The 21,655-nt window shown below is 41.7% G+C and overlaps 1 protein-coding gene across 1 annotated transcript in view; it reads left to right on the top strand.

Moving 5' to 3' along the window:
- LOC121949058 (contactin-associated protein-like 5) overlaps positions 1-21,655 on the top strand; it is a 362,843-nt gene that overhangs the window by 100,715 nt on the left and 240,473 nt on the right. The window contains exons 2-3 of the mRNA XM_088082827.1: positions 9,971-10,081; positions 17,899-18,092. Of these exons, the coding sequence (XP_087938953.1) occupies positions 9,971-10,081; positions 17,899-18,092 (305 nt within the window). The remainder of the gene's footprint in view (positions 1-9,970; positions 10,082-17,898; positions 18,093-21,655) is intronic.

A 21,655-nucleotide genomic window follows, 5' to 3' on the forward strand; every position in this document is an offset into this window, starting at 1 on the left:
ACATAGCCTGTTATTAAAGACACATTGATAACATCCAATATAGATTTGTTTATTAAGGGTAGAACTTCCTGAAGTAGCCCAGTTGGGATGGGGACTAACAGGCATGTTGATGGCTTGGATGTGGAATAATGTTGCTGCTAACCACGTAAAATAACTAGCATTAGTACGTGTTGGAGATGCTGCTATCGTGATGTCAACATAAGGACATGGTGGGATGACGCTGTACATGGTTATGTTTAGGCAACAAAACACTGGGACATTAACAAACACACATGCTGCATGGATGGTTAGGAAGTGAGGGAAGGCACATGGTAAGGTGTAGAAAAAAAAATCACATTCAGAAATCTGGGTTTTTCTTTTGGATCCATCCAATGACCATCCCTCACGCCCCTTCAGCACCTTTGCACACCTTAAATTATGTCATTACCCGCTGTGTTTCAACCTGACGCTATCCTGTGTTTCAGAAATATGTGATAGGTTCTGTCCGGCCGCACTCTCAAGTGATGTGGCAGGTGCCTTCTGCCAGCGTATAAAATCACACCTGGTCCTGTTCAGACACGGCTGTCACTGCCCTGCCACATTTCACGCAGATTTGAAAAGTGCTGCAAAAGCCATAGTATTTAACAACTTCAGAATGAGAATGGGCTGCAATGTAAATGTGGGTTGTCTGCTGAACTCTGCCACTGCAATAATGGTGGCGATGCTCAGAGTACAAAACAGAGCTTAAATCAACTACTGGATCCATCTGTTTAGGGTCCTACATCTGACCTAAACTGTGGCCACTTGTTTTTAAATGCACTGTGACACATCCAGTCCTTGGAATGAGAGAGGTTTCAGAGGGGTCAGGTAGTAACCTACACAACCTCCCTGATTAGGCTGACTGACTACCTGGCAGATAGAGCCCGGACTGTGGGGCTGTGAGTCTGGACAGATGGTGAGCAGCACAGGAGCACCACAGGGGGCCAGCCTCTCACCCTACACACCGTTGACTCTGTATAGCTCTCTGAGTCTGTCATCTGTTTTCAGATGACTGCTGTAGTGGCTAAGTCCTATACTTTTAGCCACTACCGGCTGCTAATTGGGCTACTGTTGTTTCGACGTGTACTCGGAAAAGACGGTCCAGGCTCACAGGTTCCTCATCACACATGTTTATTCGTCGTTCCGCCATCACATCAATAATCCGGCACTTATCACATCTATAATCCGGCACTTTATAAAGAACTTAAAGTATAACGAAAACACGGCGATCTTCCCCGAGCACAGTCAAAAACTGATTGCTTCCACCCAATTGCAACCCCTGTTACTAATGCTCTCTGGATTAAATGTCTTCCGGCAATACCAAATCAATACACCCCCCTAGCGTTTGGAGGAGGTAATTACATACAACAGAAAATAAAATAAAATAAAATAAAATAAAATGGCTCCTACAACTGCTGTTGTGAGGTGTATCAGTGCAGGACAGGAGGAGGAGTGCAGAGACCTGGTGAACATTTTGTAAACTGGAACGGGAGCAGGCATCTCCTCTTGATTGTGGCCAAGACCCAGGAGATGGTGGATTTCAGAAGGAAATAGAAAACTAAAAACTGAATTTCCACTCTTGTAATAAAAGTAGGAGGAACTACAACCACCTCTGTCCTGTTCCCAGCCAGATTTGAGAACTGAATAAATGAGGCAATATGTTGAAGTATCCCTGGCAAAGAACTGAACCCCAAATTGTTCCTATGGTTGTTTCATTGTTGTGTGAATGTGTATGAATGTTTCAGTTCTGAGTAGCAGTTGGCACCTTGTACGGTAGCCTCAGCGTGAATTGTGAATGTGTGTGTGAATGGATAAGTGTGACCTGTAATGTAAAAGTGCTCTGAGTGGTCGAATGACTAGAAAAGCACTATACAAGTGCAGGTCCACTTACCATTTACCACCTGCGTCTCGTGCAGTGATCTGTCTCTGTATCCTGTTTCCAGATCTTGTAACATTTCTGAAAGTGTCTAAAGGAGCTATATGCTAAATCAGTAACTGTGTTCAACTGTGTTAAACTAACAGGTTAAATTATCCAAACACAGACAGTTTTCAGTTTGAATAAAAGTGACTCAAACAGATGATAAGGGTCAGCATTCGGAAACATTCTGTTAGAAGTTAGAAATCAATGTCATAGTCATGTCTGTGTGTTTAGTTACCTTACTAAATTGTATTCAAGCTTACATTTAAGTTGACTGTTTCTGACACGAGCAAAAAAATATATTACTGTGAGGCCAGTGCAACCCTGCTTGTGGTCCATTATGAAACGTTTTAAATGATTTTCAATAAACATGCATGTTGAGAGTAGGTAAATTTGTGCCAGAAATCCTCATTCTGTGACCATGAGGTTCCCAGGTTTTTATTGGTACCCTTATGTAAAGAGATCAAAACCCAAAGCTCACTGATCACCTGCATGACAGCGTGAGATGCTGTCACAGTCTGTGGTGTCCTGATGCCTGCAGACTTTTGGGAAAACTAATGGTGCTTTTCCACTACATGGTACCTGCTCTACTCCACTCTACACTACTCACTTTTGGTATCGGGTACTTTTCTGGGGGATGTTTTCCATTAGAAGATAGTACCGGCTCACTGTAGCTGGTCATCATAGCGATGCCGTGGGACACTCCCATTTTGGGGGAGCCCATTATCTGGTGCACACCACTGGTACAACAACGGAATGTAATGAGTGAATAAACACACAATATTGCCATATTAATTATATTTTATATTATTTCAGCAACCTATATGTGTAGAAAGTATATATTCTGTAACACAAAAGTGCATTTTTTAGAGCTCCCCCTGAATGTCTCAGGGGAGCCGAGCTCTCCTTAGCTCCCCGGTAATTTGAACTATACATACACACAGACTCACACTCGCTGGCCAGCAAGGTGAGGAACGTTTGCACCTCCTCGAGCGACCACAATGTCATCTTTCTGGTTACCATTTTTGGACAGGAAAAAATTATACAAAACTGCAGCTGCTTCAGTAGCTTTGCTGTTTGCACTGTTCAGGGTATTCCGTGCGTGCCGCGCATTGATGACGCAGTAACATTTCTCTCTGAACAATTAGTGGTCTGCAGTTTGTTAACATCACCTTTTAGTAACTCTTAGTATCTGTTTGGCTGTTTTTGGAACCCCAGGAGAGCAGGTACTAAAATAGGAAGTATCAGGTACCAGGTACTTTTACCTAACAGAAAACCAAAAAAGGCGAGTAGAGTAGAGCCGTTACCATGTAGTGGAAAAGCGCCATAAGTGTCTCTTTTAAACTAATTTCAGTTGCCTTTATAAATAAGTTTTTGTTTTCACTTGGTCAGATTGCTATTAAGAAGATTGTGTTTTCTTGGTTTTAGGGTTTCAGGTAACTATTAGCGCTTTTCCACTACATTGTACTGGCTCTATTCTTCTACGCTGTATAATAACGACACGGGACTCGCTGGACTTCTGTCGGAACCCCTGTATTCATACAAAACCAGGAAGTGCCCCGTAGGCGCAAAGCATTATGGGACGTGTAGTCTAACAGTCCTACCATTACACCTCCTCCTTTTAGCTAAAGTCATACTCATTTTCAAGCAAACAACAATAAAGCATTTGACAGCTTATATGAACATTAATGTACTGTATACTCATTTCAACATAAACATTGTAATGTTTCTCTGTGTTTTCTTTCCGTTAACACCATAAACACAAACTGTTTCAAACAACTGCATAAACAGCATTTTGAACATTCGTTTTGTCATTTAAATGAACAGGTGTCCTCTATTTCACCAATCTAGCCTATAAGGAGGTCTTATGACTCGACCAGACTGTGTAATGGAACCTGTAGGTCTAGGGTGACTCCTGTTTCTCCTTAGAAAACCTCTATCAGTCTATACCACGTAAGATCTGGGAGTACTGGCAGGTCTAACTACTGCTCCTGTAGTTCCTTCTGTAGTAATCCAAACTTTCTGTCCCGGTGTTAGTTATGGAAGTGGTCTGGTACGGTGTCTCCGGTTGTAGTGTTCTGCCTGCTCACGCCTCCCCTCCTCATCCTTCTTTCGAAAAGCTTGCAAGTCCGGCCACTTAGGATCCAGCTTGGCTGTGGGCTGAGGTAGAGAGGTGCGCAGGTTTCTCCCCATTAGCAGCTGAGCTGGCGAGAACCCATGTTCCAGCGGGGTGGCTCTGTACACCAGCAGTGCTCTGTTGAAGTCATTGTCCTTTTTCCACAAGTCCTTGATGGTGCGAACAGCGCATTCGGCCTCCCCGTTGGCCTGGGGGTACCGGGGGCTGCTCGTGATATGCCTGAACTGGTATTCCTTCGCAAACTGCTTGGACTGTTCTGATGAAAACTGCGGTCCGTTATCTGATACCACAGTCTCTGCAGTTCCATGTCTAGCAAAGGCCTCTTTAACAGCATTGATAGTGACCTCTGCCGACGTGTGTTTGAGTTGTGCTACTTCAATATATCTTGAGAAAAAGTCAATGATCAAAAGGTACTGTTTCTTTGACCACTCAAACAGATCCATGCCTACCTTCTGCCATGGGCGGTGCAGAAGTGGAGTGGGTAACAGTGGTTCACGGTTCTGTAGTCTGTATTTTTTACATGTTTCACACTTGTCCACCATTTGGCCTATCTGTGCTGAGATGCCGGGCCACCAGACTGACTCCTTGGCTCTAGCCCTGCATTTTGAGATCCCTTGATGGCCTTCGTGCAGACACTGCAGAACGTCTCCTCTCAGAGGTGATGGTATCACAAGTCTGTCTCCTTTCATGAGAAGGCCATTAGCGATGTGTAAATCCATCCTGTGTTGCCAGTGCACTTTGATGTCTGCATCTAGCTTGTATTTCTCTGGCCAACCTGCTAGACAATAGTCCTTCACTTTTCTACACAGTTCGTCGTTGTCCTGTGCTGACTTTATCTCCTCCAACCTCTTGTCCGTGGCTGGGAGACAGGATACAACTGAGTCCACAAAAAAAGGTGAGTCCCCACCTCTTTCTCCAGATGAAGTTCACCTGCAGAGGGTGGACCTCCCACTGGAGCACGTGACAAGGCGTCGGCTATGACAAGGTTTTTACCTGGAACATGGATGATTTTGAATGAGAAACGTAGCAGCCTCAGCCGAAACCTTAGGATGCGTGGAAGAAGGTCATCCAAACCTCTCGTGCTCAGAAGAGGAACGAGGGGTTTGTGGTCAGTAATCAGTGTGAACTGTAGTCCCATGAGATATGACGAAAGTCTTTCACATGCCCACGTGACCGCGAGAGCCTCCTTTTCTATTTGCGCATAGCGCCTCTCAGTGTCTGTCAGCCCTCTTGAAATGTATGTCACTGGTCACCACATACCATCTACCTGCTTCTGTGTGAGTACGGCTCCGATCCCGTACGGGGATGCATCTGCAGCAACTCTTGTGTCTGCTGTATTAGAGTACTGAGCGAGCACTTCAGGAGAGCTTAGTATGTCTTTTAGTTTCTGAAACGCTGTTTCCTGTGGCTCTGCCCATATCCACTCATTTCTCTCTTTTTGAAGCTCCTTAAGCAGTGTGGTTATCGTGGCCAACCGTGGCATGAACTTAGCAAGGTAATTAGCCATGCCCATGAGACGCCGTACATCTTCCACACACTTGGGCTGTGGCAGCTGCTGGATCGCTTTTACCTTGTTAGGGTCAGCCTCAATGCCTTTCGCTGAAACTTTGTGTCCAACGAACATGATTTCTTCCTTGGCAAACTCACACTTCTCGTTGAGAATGAGGCCCTCCTTTTGGAACTTTTGGAGCGCACGATGCAGTCTTTGGTCATGCTCCTGTCTGTCTCTACCATATACAAGCACATCGTCAGCATGACAGACTATTCCATCAAAGTCCTCCAGCATCTGTGACATTCTCCTTTGGAAATGTTCTGGTGCTGATGCTATGCCAAAGGGAAGGCGGTTGAACTGATACCTCCCAAAAGGCGTGATGAATTTTGTGAGGGACCGTGACTCTGGTGTGAGAGGTATTTGCCAAAATCCGGAACGGGCATCCAGCTTTGTGAACACTTTAGCGTTTTTCATCATAGCCAGTGTTTGATCCACTGCTGGGAGGATAAGGCGTTCTCTTTTCACTGATGTATTCAGAGGTGTGAGATCTACACATATTCTGGGTGGCTTTTTGTCTGGTCTGGGAATGACAACAATGTCTGAACACCACTCCGTAGGCTCAGTGACTTTAGAAATAACTCCCATCGCTTCCATTCTGTTTAACTCTTCTCTCACTGCATCTCTGGGGAATGCGTCGTGGGGCAGAGAGAGCTATTGGTATGGCTCCCTGTTCTAATTCTATGTGGTAAGGCTCTTTCAGCTTGCCTAAACCCTGAAACACATCTCGGTACGCTGCTCTGAAATCTGTCTAAGGTTCCTTGACTGTGTCTACTCTGTACACTAACCCCAATTCCTCACAGGCTGGTCTGCTTAACAGTGGCTGCACTAGGCCTGACACCAGGTCGACTTCTTGTGATGTACTGCATCCTTTCGCTACCAACTGTGCCCCAAAACAGCCCTTAACTTTGAGTGGGTGGTTGCCTGGCCCTAAAAGTTTCTTTTTGGGTTTCTGCAGCTATTCGTCTCTTTTGGGTTTGTACAGTTTCTCTGGAATAGACATAAAATCTGCCCCAGTGTCAAGTTTAAACTCCACTTTTGTCCCATTCAGTTCTACCTTTGCAACCCAGGGTTCTGATGTGTTTGTGCCTACTTCTCCCAGGAACACACAATCCTCACCGTCTGTGTCGTCTTGATTTTCTGTGACTTCCCGTAATCCTGCAGCTTCAGTACTGCAACAAACTACAGCAAAATGTCCCTTTTTCTGACATTTTCTACACTGTACCTCTCTCGCTGGGCAGTCTTTCCACGAGTGTCTGTTCTTACGACCACAGCGGCCGCACTCTTTTTCGACCTGCTGAACTGGCTTTTGTCCCTTCTTTAACTGTTGTCATGTCTGAGTTCTTCCTTTTTTCATGTTCATCCTTACAATGTCCATGTTCAGTGTTTTGTCTTCAACGGAGCTGTTATGTAATATTGCTTGTTGCTTCTTTACAGTTTCACTCTGTCTGACTTTCTGTATGGCTTTAGGAAGTGTTAACTCTGAGTCCAGTTGTAGCTGTTCTGAAAGTCTTTTGTCCTTTATGCCAACTACAATTCTGTCCCTTATGAGTTCATCTTTAAGCACTCAGAATCCACAGTTTTCTGCAAGTTTGTGTACAGCTGTGATGAATGATTCGGCACTCTCACCGTCCTGTTGACGTCTGGAATTAAAATGTGCCCTCTCAAAGATCACATTATATTTTCCCACATAGTGCTTCTCAAACGCTGCTTTAACAGCTTCATATTTCCTTTTGTCTTCAGCAGTTAATGGCAAAACTGCTAAAACATCGTCAGCAGCATCTCCCATTGTGTATAACAGTGAATTCACCTGATATTCCTCTGTTTTACTGTCCAAAGCAGTTGCAATACGAAACCTTTCAAATCTTCTGATCCACTTTGGCCAATCTGTCGGACATGAAAAGTCAAATGGCTCTGGGGGAGTTAACTGCACAGTGGTCGCCATCGCCGTTGCTGAATCCCTCGTCTCCTCACGTTCAGAATCCAAACTTGATGCGCCGTCTCCCTGCAGTTCTCCCTCTGCCGCCAACATGTGCCAAGTGGGGCCGTATGCTAGCAACGCTCGTACGCTAGCAGCTAGCTACGATCTGCCGTTGTCTTTTTGCCGGTCATTTTCGGTCAAAAACTGCACGAAAACTTCTTCCGCCAGTTTACTGCCCTATACTGCACCTGAAAATACCGCGGAGACTTGCAGTTCGCCGCTTCTGACACCATGTATAATAACGACACGGGACTCGCTGGACTTCTGTCGAACCCCTGTATTCATACAAAACCAGGAAGTGCCCCCCCATAGGCGCAAAGCATTATGGGACGTGTAGTCTAACAGTCCTACCATTACATACGCCTTTTTTGGTTTTCTATTAGAAAAAAGTACCTGGTTCCTGGTACTACCTTTTTTAGTACCTGCTCTTCTATGGTTCCAAAAAACGGGTACTATGAGGTGCTAAATGGTGATGGGAAACACTGTAGACCACTGATTGGTCAGACAGAATTGGCACTGTGTCATCTATGTGCGCCACACACAGAATACACTGAACAGCGCAAACAGCAAAGCAGCTGCAGTTTTGTATAATTTTTTTTTCCCAGAATGGTAACCAGAAAGATCATACCATGGTCGCTCGAGGAGGTGCAAATGTTCCTCATCTTGCTGGCCGCTAAGCGTATCCAGCGAGTGTGAGTCTGTGTGTATGCATTTCGAATTACGGAGGAGCTCAGGAGGAGCTCTAAAAAGATTGTTCACTTTATCTGTTACAGTTTATATATTACTAGATTATATACTATATATATTACTATTTTCTGCAGATAAAGGTTCCTGAAATAATAAAAAAGAAGTTATATGTCAATGTTGAGTGTTTATTCGCTCATTACATTACATTTCCGTATATTTGTCTCCGCTATTTAACTTAATGTGATCAATGTGATTAACACACACACACACACACACACACACACACACACACACACACACACACAGTAGAGGAGCACATTCCATTCCTCTGCTGGCTCCCTACAAGGATGTGTGCTTTCACTCTTATTATTCATCCTCTAAACAAATGTGTTGTAGCAAATATGAAAGCAGGACCATTATAAAGTATTCGGATTACTCTGTTATTGTAAGTCTACTCCAGAATTATGAAAGTGGCCATGGCCATATCCAAAACTAAGCATATAATTTATATTTTAGAGAACATGTTCACACCCATGATGTCACAACCATTAAAGACCAAACAGTGCAATGTGTGGACTCTTACAAATGGGGCTGTCATTGACTCAAAACTGAACTTTGAGGAAAACTGACCAGCTGTGTGTGAAAATGGAAACAAGCAACTCCACTGTCTGAGGAAATTGTTCTACTTACATACTGATAAAACCATGATCATCTTATTTTATCATTTTTTTATTGAATTGGTTTTATCTCCTCCGAGGTGTCATGGTTTGGAAGTCTTTCTATAAAGAACAGGAACTCCTTAAATCATATTGTAAAATGGTCAGTAAGCTGATCGGTGAGCCCCAGCTGAACCCTACTTCCCTGTATACCAGAGAGTTATAGTGGTTAGCCAATGCCATTTTAAATGATGACCTGCACCCTTTGCGCAGTGAGTTTCAGCTTCTCCCCTCTGGGAAGAGGTTTTTAGTCCCAAAGTATAAAGCTAAGTGATATAAAAACAGTTTTGTTCCAGATGCCATCACACTGGTGAACAAGCTGTGGGAAGATTGTATATTGCGCATGATCATTTGGGAGCCTGTTTTTATGATTGATTTATTTGCAGTTTTTAGATTGTTTTTAAGGTTTAAGGTTTGATTTCTGTAGTTAGTGTTTTTACTGGTATTTATTACATGTTTAACACTTTGATTAGCACTGGGGAGCTTTAATTGTTTTATCTGCTTTTTATATTTTATCATTTTATCCTTTATCTTGTATCTTTTTATCATTCTGTCATGTTTTTATTCTGTATGTTGTCTGACAGCTGTGTTGAATGGATGCCTTGCACTATATACCATAAACCAAATCTACCTAAGGGTACACATAAAGAACCTGAACCTGAACGTGAACACACACATACACATACACAAAACTTGTTATGAAATCCTTAAAATTTCTTAACAAATGTGAATAACTGTACTTGTTCTTTCATTCATGACCTGGATGTTCCAGGAAGCATTCCAATATGCTGCAAACAAACTAACACAGTGGACCTGACCATGACCTTCCCATGCATGGCTGGAACATAATAGCATTAAAATCTCACATCATGTCTGACACATCAAAGTCCTGATGTATTTTATTTACTGAAATTCTGGTGTCAGTTTAAAAATGCTCACAATTTATTTTTCTCCTCTCTCCCAGATAGCTGCAACAGTCCACTGGTGTCCATGTTACCACATTCATCTTTCCAGAGTTCTTCACAGTCCTCCATAAGTTATGTTGCTCACAATGCCAAGCTCAATGGAAGAGATGGTAAGTAGAATAGACCATGTTCAGACATTTTACATGCTAAAAGGTGTGTTTTCATCCGTTTGTATGCCCATTTTCAAAAGGAAGATGTCTTCCTGCTCTAATTATAGTGATGTTCAATGGAGCTCATACAAAGTGATAACTCTTACACAGTCTCTGTTTTTAAATGTTGAGGCAAAATTTCTAATGTTATATTATGAGGATGGCAGCACATTAGATGTAGCATCCTGTAGCTCCTTAAATCCTTGCTACTTCTTTGCTATATTTTGCTATATATTTCTATTTTTTCCAATCCATGGCCCCTTCTGCTGAAGCACAACTTTTCAACGAGAGAGAAGCACCCATTAACATCGGGAAAAATTGTGTGAGTTTTGGACTGAATGCAGCAGACCATGAAAGGATCCCCACAAACCGCATATGCCCAGCGGCCAGTCAAACCAGAGGGGAGAAACAAAACCAAAAGCGTTGGACAAGGTGAGGGAGGGGAGTCAGCATCAGGGCAAGGCTGACCCAACTTGGACCGAGAGCTGTTCCTCTAACAAGCCTTCTTCTGACTAATGTCCAGTCGTAGGAGAATTAAGTGGATGAGATGCCATTGAGGCTCACTCAGTAACAGGATATTGGGGACTGCTCTGCACACATCTTCGCAGAGACATGGTTACCACTAACATCCCGGATCAAGCTATTGCACTGGATTGGCAGACCCTGTTAGGAGCCATAAGGATGCAAGTCTCTGATGCAATTTCAAAAAATGCACTGCAGGAATTGAATGATGCAATCAGCAGCAACATACCTAAGGAACCCGATGGAATCTTAATATTACTGCTAATATACTGCTAATTTTAATCAACTCATCCTTCAAGGACAATTGTAATTTCATTTTTAAAAATTTGTTTAAAAAATTACCAATAAATCTACCTTCTACCTTCTTCGAGTCGTGAAGTGAGGCATAGAAGCATACTGTGGCAAGCCCCCATTATCGGCTTTGCTGAGGACACAGCTGTAGTGGGCCTGATCACAGATAACAGATAGTAGAGGACCTGGCCTGCTGGTGTCAGGACATCAACCTACTGCTGAACATTAGCAAAACTAAGGAGATGATGGTGAGAAGAAGCGACAAAGTAACTACACCCCCCCAATAACCACATATCCAGAGGCTTTACACTTCAGATGCTTGAGGAAATTCCAGGCAACCCCTCAAATACTGAGGAATTTCTACTCCTGAACCATCAAGAGCGTCCTGACAGGGAACATCATTGCCTGGTGTGGAAACAGCACCTACCAGGATCACAAGGTCCTGCAAAGAGAGTTTCCCTCAGCTGAACATAGTAGGTGCTGCTTTACCTGCATAAAGGATGTTTACACCAGACACTGCAAGAATAAGGTCAGGAGAATCATTAGAGATCTCACCTACTCTGATAACTGCTTTTTCTCCTGCTTCTTCTGCTGATTTTGGGAAGAAGTCACAGGATACAGCAGGCAGCACTGTGAGGCCCAGAAAGAGCTTCTACCATCAGCACACCAGGATCTTAAATGAGGAAACATCCTGCCTGAACATATCTGATTCAATACACTTATGAAAGTGATAGGATGACTCCAGGATTTCTGATGTTGCAATCGCAACAATTGACACAAATTCAGCCAATCCCTGTGAATTCTGCATGACTCTGCAATTTTGTCCAATCACTGCAACTTAACTGCAAATTTGACCATTTAAAACTGGTAAAATCTCATTACAATCAAGCTGTGCATAGTGATTTGTTCTGCTCAGCCTCTCTTTGCCTTGATTGCTGCTGTGCCCAGGACAGAATCACATACAGTACAGGAACAAAGGTTGACATCACACAGCTAACATTATCCAAAATTTGGTAACAGGTTTAAAGACCGAGTCAAGCTATTTTGGTGTTGGAACAGAACTGTAATGCAAATGCATCAGGCCCCCCCACAGGTAATCTCAAGTGGGGCTCTTTCCTGCAGCACAGATCAGGCAAATTTAACATTTTATTTTTCAAAATATGACCTTTAATTTCCAAATTACAATTTGTATCTCTTTAGATACATTGCCAATTTAAGGTATAAAATTGACACTTTTCCCCTTTTGATTGATTCATGTGCCAACTTTTAAATATTTTCTAAACAGGTAATTAGTGACTTTCTGTCATGTTTTGCATACAAAAAAAAAAAAAAAAAAAAAAAAAACAACAAATGTTATCTACATACAAAATGTTTTTAACGATAGAAACAAATCTAATCTTTGAACAAACAACCTATAAATATTTGGAAACAAAACACTTAATGTTTTTACACTACCATCTTCACTGTGGTCAGTCAGATAATATACACAAAGAATTTGGACCCTGGAGTAAGCTATTTCACATAGTGTAGTACTTCCAGCTGGCAGCGGAGGAGAGACAAATTCCGGGAACGTCTTAAGCTCATACAGACAGAATTTCAATGGGATCCAATTAATTCTGTAGGCCAAGTTGATAAAAGTATAAAAAATGTTATTTCCTGTGGCCTCTAGGTGGCAGTATCATGACTATTGAATATTGTTATACAGATGTGTTTAGGGCGGTAGCCTCATCAGGCTACTGGCAGGGCTCTGAGTGATGCAATCATCCATGTCAGTGAAAGTTGGAAAAGGTTTGGACCCTTGAGTGAAATATTCCACATGCTGAATTACTTCCACTGGACACACAAAATCTATCATCATTTGTAGTTTGTGTTTGTTGCCATACTTCCTGTTGCCAGTAGGTGGCGCAGTGAGTATGAAAGTTCAATGACTTGTTGATGTGTTCAGTACTGCAGCCTGATCACAACTGTGAAATTTTGGGCCAATCGGTCAACGCAAAGTGAAGTTACGACAACTTCCTCTTTGGCAGCAACCACTGGTCTGCATGGCAACAGCCTTCATCGTAAACCTAAACTTCAGAAGGAGGCATCATTAAGGTCTTAAAGGTTTTGTCACCGGATTTGAAGTCAATCGTATACAATCTGCAGGAGCATTCCATCAAAGAAGAAAGCATGTAATTTCCATGACATTTCATGCTGCCAGTAGGGGGTGCTATTACTAATGGTACTGGTCGTCATGTAGATGTGTTCAGGAAAAGACAGTCATCAAACATGTAAAGTTTGGTGCAGATTGGAACATGTCCTTCAGAGTTATAAACTACTTCCTGATTAATAGCAAGACATGGAAATGTTTGGCCCATTAACGGCCACACGGTGTGATGAAAACTCACAAGTGTAATAACTTTTGATGTCCAGGGCCTTCTGAGAGCATGTTTAACTTTTGTAGTCAATCGGATGAAATCTGTAGAAGATCAAAAAATTGCAAGCCCTGAAAATGGCCAAAAATATGCCAAAATTGCACATTCAATTCAAAATGGCCAACTTCCTGTTGGTTTTAGGGTATGGGTCCAGAGGCTTTTTTGTAGGTCTTGGGCTGTTACACATGCCTCCCAAGTTTTGTAACTCTAGGTGAAATGTACCACAGAGGCTGCTTTGTTGAAATCTGTAGGGCGCTACAGAGCCATTTTGGCACATCAGAGCAAACAAAATCATATAAAATATCACATTTTAGGACTTCTGATGGGTGTGCTAAGTTAGTTTTGGTGCATGCCTTGCCTCTCAAATGATGACTGTGATTCAAAATTCCACTGCAGATGTCTTCAGGCCTGGACTATCATTAAATGTGTGAAATTTTGTTCAGATCCGACCATCTGGAGTCAAGTTATGAAAGTTTTTGATGTCATGTAGCAACATCGAAATTCGCCGTGGCGTCACGTAAACACCATTCAACGAAAACGCACAATATTCATTTTGCATCATGACCAACATCTTTATAATTTTTGACACAATTTCGAGATTAATCAAGTCAACCTGCTAGTAGCTGGACCTCTTAGTGTGAAACTTTGTCTTTCCTGTGCCAGTAGGTGGCACTCTCACGATCACTTAAAATTGTCATATAGATGTGTTCATCAAACGTGAAGTTTCATGCAGATCATGCATGACTGAGACAAAAACTACTTCCTGTTTGGCCACTACACATGAAAATTTCTCGGCCCCATAACTTCCACACCGTTAAACAAAATAAAAATTAAATTTTATAGGTGGCGCTACTGAGTCATTTTTTCACACCCAACCAGAAAACCACTAAAATATAAACTTCTGATAACTCTGCAAATTTTCATCAACTCCAACCGCCCCAATCTTTAATTGTAGTGACAGTCAGAAAATGCATGAAGAAAGTTTGGACCATTGAGTGAGATATTTCACACAGTGTAGTACTTCCTAAAACCACTAGGTGGCCCTGGAGACAACACAAAATCACTTATTACTAGTGCTGGGCCGTTAACGGCGTTAACGTGCTGCGTTAACGCGGGAAATTATCGCGCAATAAACTATTCATTAAGTTGGGTCTATACAGTGAGCAAGGCACCAATTTCACTGTAGCGCGGATGTATACCTGGTCGAATTACGCGGAGGGGGCGTGAACAAGGCGGAAGCTGGTCTGCCTGAGTGACTGGAGTGATTGGCTCAAGCCGTGTCACAAAGCTGCTGACTGTTAATGGTCTTCTTCATGACCTCTAATGTAGGCCCACAGTTCAGTTAGGGTCATGTTATCAGAGGCTGCGCCCTCTGCTGTTCATTCCAGTTAGCAGGAAAAAGCTTTTTCCACATGGAGACAGAACCTGTGTTCCTAAATGTCTGTGTTTAACAAAATAAAAAAAAGTTAAACACCAAAGTAAATCTTATGGAACATTATTTTTCTTTACCAAATATTATAGTAGAACATCTTTCTCAAGCAGTTTGTGATGCATTTTCATCATTTAGATAGATAGATATTATTTTGAATGTCTTTGGCAAAATTCAAATCTATAATTTTAATCTAGATTAATCTAGATTAACTACAGGATTGCAGTGAGATTAATCTAGATTAAAAAAATTAATCTATGCCCAGCACTACTTATTACATATCATATGATGATATTGTTATACATCATATGTCCTGTTGTCAGTAGGTGGTGCAGTAGAAGGCGCTATGATGATAACTCAAATGAACCATGCAGATGTGTTCAGGTCAGGACTCTTATCAAGCATGAGGAGTTTTGGGCAGACCGGATGATGTTTGGGTGTGTTACAACAACATCCTTTTTTCCATGGCGAAACATCAGAGTTTGAAACCAAGCCACGTCCACATAGTGCTATGAAACCTCAATTTTTTAAATCAGTTTTTATGTCACGTCTTCAGGTGTCATGGACCACATTTGAAGTCAATTGGGTGAAATCTGTACGAGACATACATCAAAAGACGTGGTTTTCATGCCATTTCCTGTTGCCAGTAGATGGTGCTATAAGAAATGGTAAGGGTTATCATGTAGATGTGTTCAGAATGGGACTGTCATCAAACATGTGACGTTTGGTGTAGATTGAACCATGTACCTCAGAGTTATAAACTACTTCCTGTTCACTTCCTGGTTCATGGCGAGACATGGAAATGTTTGGCCCAATAACAACCACAAGGTGTGACCAAAACTCACGCATTTAATAACTTTTGATGTCCCAGGCCTTCTGATAGGATGTGTAAAATTGGAGGTCGATCTGATGAAATCTGTAGGAGAAGATGTAAAAAATATGACCCCTGAAAATGGCCAAAAACACACTTAAAGTGCAACTTCAAATCAAAATGGCCGACTTCCTGTTGGGTACAAGAGACTTTTTTATTTTATCTTGGGGTGCTTCATTAATGTAAACGAAAGTAATTCCTTGAAATAATTCCTTGGAATCCAATAGGGTCCCCGCACCCATTCGATGCTCAGGCCCTAATAATAATTCCTTCAGTTTCAAGAGGGCCTTTGCGGCTGCCCGGCAGTTGGTGCCTGGGCCCTAATCATTATAATTCCTTGAATTCCAAGAGGGTCCTCACACCGTTTGGTGCTCGGGCCCTAATAATAATAATAATTCCTTGCATTCCAAGAGGGTCCTTGTACCATTCGGTGCTCGGGCCCTAATAATTCCTTGCATTCCAAGAGGGTCCTCGCACCATTCGAAACATTTGCTGTTTATTTTTTTATTAGGGCCCCTAATAAAAAAATAAACAGCAAATGTTTCAGACCTTTATATTATTGATTATCTGTAGTTGAAAGTATAGCTGTGATTGATTATTGCTGATTTTATACCCTCATCTGGACAATGTATCTCCCAGGATACAGAAACTATTTAGATTTCAAAACATCTTGCCAAAGGACTGTAGCAATATCTGCCCTCTAGAACTGTGACATCCACCTACAACACATTGAAGAGGAAAGTACAGCCAGTACCAAATACTGAGTGACTGCTACACGTGTCAACACCAATTTTGAATGTGTTAACATTATAGGCCTGATGGCTGTGAGACAAGGTTAGCTGCAAAGACCTCGCTGTAGCTACACAGATGACAAAAAACAAAACCTTACCAACCAAAAAAGTTTTGGCTGGTCCTGGAAAAGGACAGTAATTCTATAAATTCCTTAAACCCCACTGCATGTTCCAAAAAGTCAAAGCTTTTTGCAGAGCAATGCCACTCTGGTGACCATTGTTGCCTCTACTGAAAGCGTCCTATTCACAAATATTCCCCCTGCATGCATCAGGACCACAGTGGTCTTTGCCTCTGAAAGAAGGGAGAGTCAGGGTCATATACTATATCCGTTATATCTTTTACTTTTAATAGGTACTGCGGCTGCTCTCACAAAGTACTGTTGCATGTAGTCTGCTCACAATCAGAACAAAGTATAATGTGCCCAGAACCTTTGCTGAGCTTGCAAGAGAGGGAAATCAACCCCTAGAACTCTGCTGTTTTTACTTTGCATTTTATGTATTTTAACTTTTAGCTTACGAATGTGTACACTCTAGATTCTAACACTGTTTTCACAGCAGTGATGTTAGCCTGCATACACATTTCTCTGTCATTGTCTGTTTTTGTTTTTGTTGTTGGTAATCTCTACAAATTTCTACTAACACTGGGGCACCGGGAGGCTCAGTTGGAAAAGTGTGTGTCCCATAACCAGTGGTAATGTGTCCTCGCTGCAGCGGCCCCGGGTTCAAGTGCGACTGGCGGGCCTTGGCCGCATGTCATCCCTACTCTCTCTTCTAGCCATAAAAAGCATACTTTCCACAGATGAATATTTGGTTGTTGGTTCATTCAGACACTTTGGTGCTGTGAGGAGAAACTCTGCTCTGTTTGTCTGTCTCTCTCACTTCGCTGCTGTGGGACCATCAGCTGTTTGATCCATGATAATGATACACCGTGGAAGCACATACGACTCGGTTGTCTAAAACTTAGCTGTATTCTAAAGTCAAAGTCGGTATAGTGTTAACTGAAATCTAAAAAATAACCAAGATAATTGACATGGACAATATCACGGCGGTTAGAGGTTCTTAATGTTGGTTGCGATTACTTAATTGCCCAGCCCTACCTCAGTATACTTTTATTCTTCATTTTGGCCTCTTTTAGCTGTCATCTGTTTGCTGCTTAGTTGAGGTGACGCATGTTCCACTGCACAGAGAATTGTGGGTCAGAACAGCCAGAAAAGCGTGCAGATCTGCACTAGAATTCCACAGACAAGAGACAAGCAGAGTTGGGATGAGTGTGTCAGAACATCCTTGTATTTTTGGCATACTGCATTTGATATACTACATATTGGGACAAACTCAATCTGTTTTTTGCTATACTGTGTAGTATGATAGTACGAGTCTTGGAACTGAGAAGAAAAGCACAACATACCACAGTCCTTCCCTTCAACTAATGTCCTCTCCATGCATTTTTCTTCTCCCTAAAGGAGCAGGGGGCTGGTCTCCCAGGGTGACAGACTGGGAGCCCTGGCTCCAGGTGGACCTCGGGGACCGGATGGAGGTAACGGCTGTGGCCACACAGGGGCGCTATGACAGCTTAGACTGGGTCACCAGATACCTGCTGCTCTACAGTGACACGGGCCAGGCCTGGAGAGAGTACAGGGAGAAGGATGCAGGAGGGGTGAGTCTGCCTCTTTCCCCTTAGCGTCTTTGCTGTCAGGTTTTTTTTGGTCATTATGAAAGTTACACTTGTTAGAGTTGTTTTGTTTTTTTAGGTCTACTTCCTGATTGAGGTCAGGACATGTGGCAGTGCTATCACACTGGGGAGAAATGTGAGATAGATGCTGATAGTTTGACTCTATCTAGAGGTCTAAATTGGCAGGTCCTCAAAGGCCTGCCTTATTTTATACAGCTCTGTCTGCCTTCAGATGAGTCGTGTTTGCTGTGTTCACCAGGAGAGTCCATATAAACACATCTCCTCATGTGGTATTCATGAGTTCAAGCTCCTTGTTCATGAGTTGTGACGTGTCATTTAATTTTAGTTGTATAGAGCTTTTGTTCCTTATTTTATATATCTGGGTAAATAGTGGATATTCCTAATGCTCTTATGCCATTGCATTTTCCACATTACCTGCTTGCTAACTTGCTAAATTGTTGGGCTTGTAGACACAGAAAGTTGCCTTTGCAGTGGTTTCCTCTCGACTAAACACTTTAACAACAAGCATTTCATGTACATAACTTAATGTATAATTTGTCCAGCTTCCACACCAGGCTTTTGTTTTGCTACTCTGTCCTCTGCTCAGCTCACAGCTTGCTGTCTGCTGACTAACACTGCATGTGTGAGCAGCGTGTGAGCGTCGTGGAACCCATTGGGGTTTTTTTTGGCACCCATATTAACAAGTTAGAGCAGCCACACTGTTGGCGTGAGTAGGGCTCCTCAGGCACATCTCAGCTACTTCTCAGGTGCGGCACATCTAGAGTCAGAGTCTTGTTGATTGTTTCTGTGACCTGTGTGGTTGTCAGCAGAAATGAACTTTGAAAATTATGTTTTGATGACTATATTCACTCTATACCACCTTTTACTAAAGTTTCAATGTTCAGTGCACTGCACACTGATCCCACCATACACTGTATACTCTGGTGAAATTCCAGGAAGGTATGAAAAAATCAATGCTGCCCAAGCCTAATAGAAACTTTTGATCGACCCATATTCATTTCAGGCTTATAAACATAACTTCCCTTTAGGTCTAACCCACGCTATTCCCAGTACTGATACAGACACTGATCATTCTGATTGGCTGAACAGATACAGATATCGTTATACTTCAAGGTCCAAGGTACACTGAAAACAATTTTATTTTGGACTAACTTTAAAAAAAAAAATCTCTAATTGTTACAGCTAAATTTATTAGTTTTTCTCCAATACTATATTTGATTTTGTTAAAACCTTAAATTTTAATTTAATGTCAAGCAAAAATATTTATTTGAACAAGGACAAACATTTGCATTCACATAAAGTAAAAAGTTATTTTAATATAAAGACCATACGACATATTTTTACTTTCTTACAATTTATTTTATCTATTTGGAAAAACCTAATATTTACAGTTAAATCTAAATGTAATTGTAATGTAATGTCAAGCAAAATATTCCTTTGACTTAAGACAGAAATTTACATTCACACAAAGTAAAAAGTTAATTTATTATAAAGATCATACACCATTTGTCACAGGGTCACAAGGAAAAGTAATTAAAATAGTCTAATTTTGTTACAGGTAATTTTATCAAATTTTCTCAACTTAATTTTTTAATTTAGTACATTCAGTACTATATTTTAATCACACCTAAATGAATGTAATATATTTAGCCAAATCACAATATCACAGTATCACAGACCAAGATTTTACTTCTGTTTGGTCAATTTAATAACATTTTTGTTACTTTTTTACAACTTAAATTAGACCATAAACAAACACTAAATTGCAATGTATATATATCTATATCTATATCTATATCTATATATATATATATATATATATAATTTTTACATAAAATAAAACTACACTGTAAAAAAAAAATTGTTATTTTTACAGTAAAATACCGGCAGCTGTGGTTGCCGAAACTCTGCAATGGAAGTTTTTAGAGATCTGCCGTTAAGATGAACAGTTTGGAGACGTAATTATTTTTATCATGTTTTATCACTAATCTATATGGACTTCTGTTGTTTTGGAAGAAATGCTTAAAGCTGCTTTGCTCTGTAACTCCATTAGTGTTTTATGGATTATTATTATTATGGATTATGGATTTTATGGATTTATGAACACTAGACTTCTCATCTGCATGAGGGTATGTAGATAATGTCTGAATTTAACTTTAAAGGGAACTATTCCTTTAAGTATATGAATTGTATACCTCCAGTTAAGTGTTGCCATTTTAATCTAAGACATTCCTGAGCTTCGGAGAGATGTAGACGCACGTCTCTGAGCTCCCCCATATTAACCTTTATTTATGTCAAGAAGCCCAACTCACGCATCTGTGTGATAGATTGGGTGTCTTATAAGCAAAGCGCAGATTGAAAGACGGTGAAAACGCGAGTTTTTATACCATCTTGCTACAACTTTTCGACAAAACAAGATGCCGGATCTGAGAAGCGGTGCCAAGGCCCCAGAGCTTGCAGAACACGGACTCAGTCAATCTGGCTATACTAGACGCTATTACGTCTTTGAAGGCCGAACTGCTGGCAAAAATAGATGAGAAAGCGGAGACTCAGAACACCGAGATATGCAAGCAAATAAGCATTGTTAAAGACGAAATGAAAACGGCCATTGAGCATGCTAACGCTAGGGCTAACGCTCTGGAGCAGCGCACCGCTAGCCTGGAAGCTGCGGCCAACAGTCACTCTGACACCATTACTGAACTGGAGCAACAGGTGTCCCAGCTGAGGAAAGAAGTGGTGAGTCTCACGGCAAAAACAGAAGATTTAGAGGCAAGATCACGGAGATGCAATTTACGCATTTTCGGCATCAAAGAAAGATGTGAAGAGGGCACCCGTCCAACTAAATTTGTTGCTGGAATACTACAGAATGCACTGAAGCTAGATAAACCGCCTGTCTTAGACAGAGCACACCGCACCCTCCAACAAGCTCCGGATGAAGGGCAGCAACCAAGAGCCTTTGTGATCAAGTGTCACTATTACCAGGAAAAAGAAGCGATCCTGCGCAAATCACTTGCGGCACAAAATCTCATCTCCAAGCATGGTGACAGGATTCGGATTTTTCCTGATTACACACAGTCAGTGGCATGGCAGCGGGCTGCATTCAAGCAGGTGAGACAACTTCTGCAACGTTGTGAGGGCGTCAAATACGGGATGTGGTACCCAGCTAAAATGAGGATTACAACGCGGGATGGAGTGCAGAGAAGCTTCACGGATCCAGTCAAAGCTGAAGCGTTTGTAAAAGAACTCTCAACGGACACATAATTTCTACAGGAATCAGACACTTCTGCCAGTCTATGCTGAGATTGCCATGGCGATCTGAGGTAAAACGCAGGTATGGCTGACAGGAAAGACATTGAAATTATTTAGGAAATATTTTTGTTGTTTCTGATTCCTCTTCTGCCATCAAACTATTCAGTAAGATAATTTCCTTTACAGTGTTCTAACTGGACAGTAAGCGAAGGTCTGGTTGTTCAGTAAAGAACTTTTTTTTTGTGAAGCTGTGGATGGTAATACACAAATAGTGACAT

This window comes from Plectropomus leopardus, chromosome 10 (assembly GCF_026936395.1).
Source record: "Plectropomus leopardus strain MGB_pleo_1.0 chromosome 10, ASM2693639v1, whole genome shotgun sequence".
In the NCBI taxonomy this organism is placed as follows: Eukaryota; Metazoa; Chordata; class Actinopteri; order Perciformes; family Serranidae; genus Plectropomus; species Plectropomus leopardus.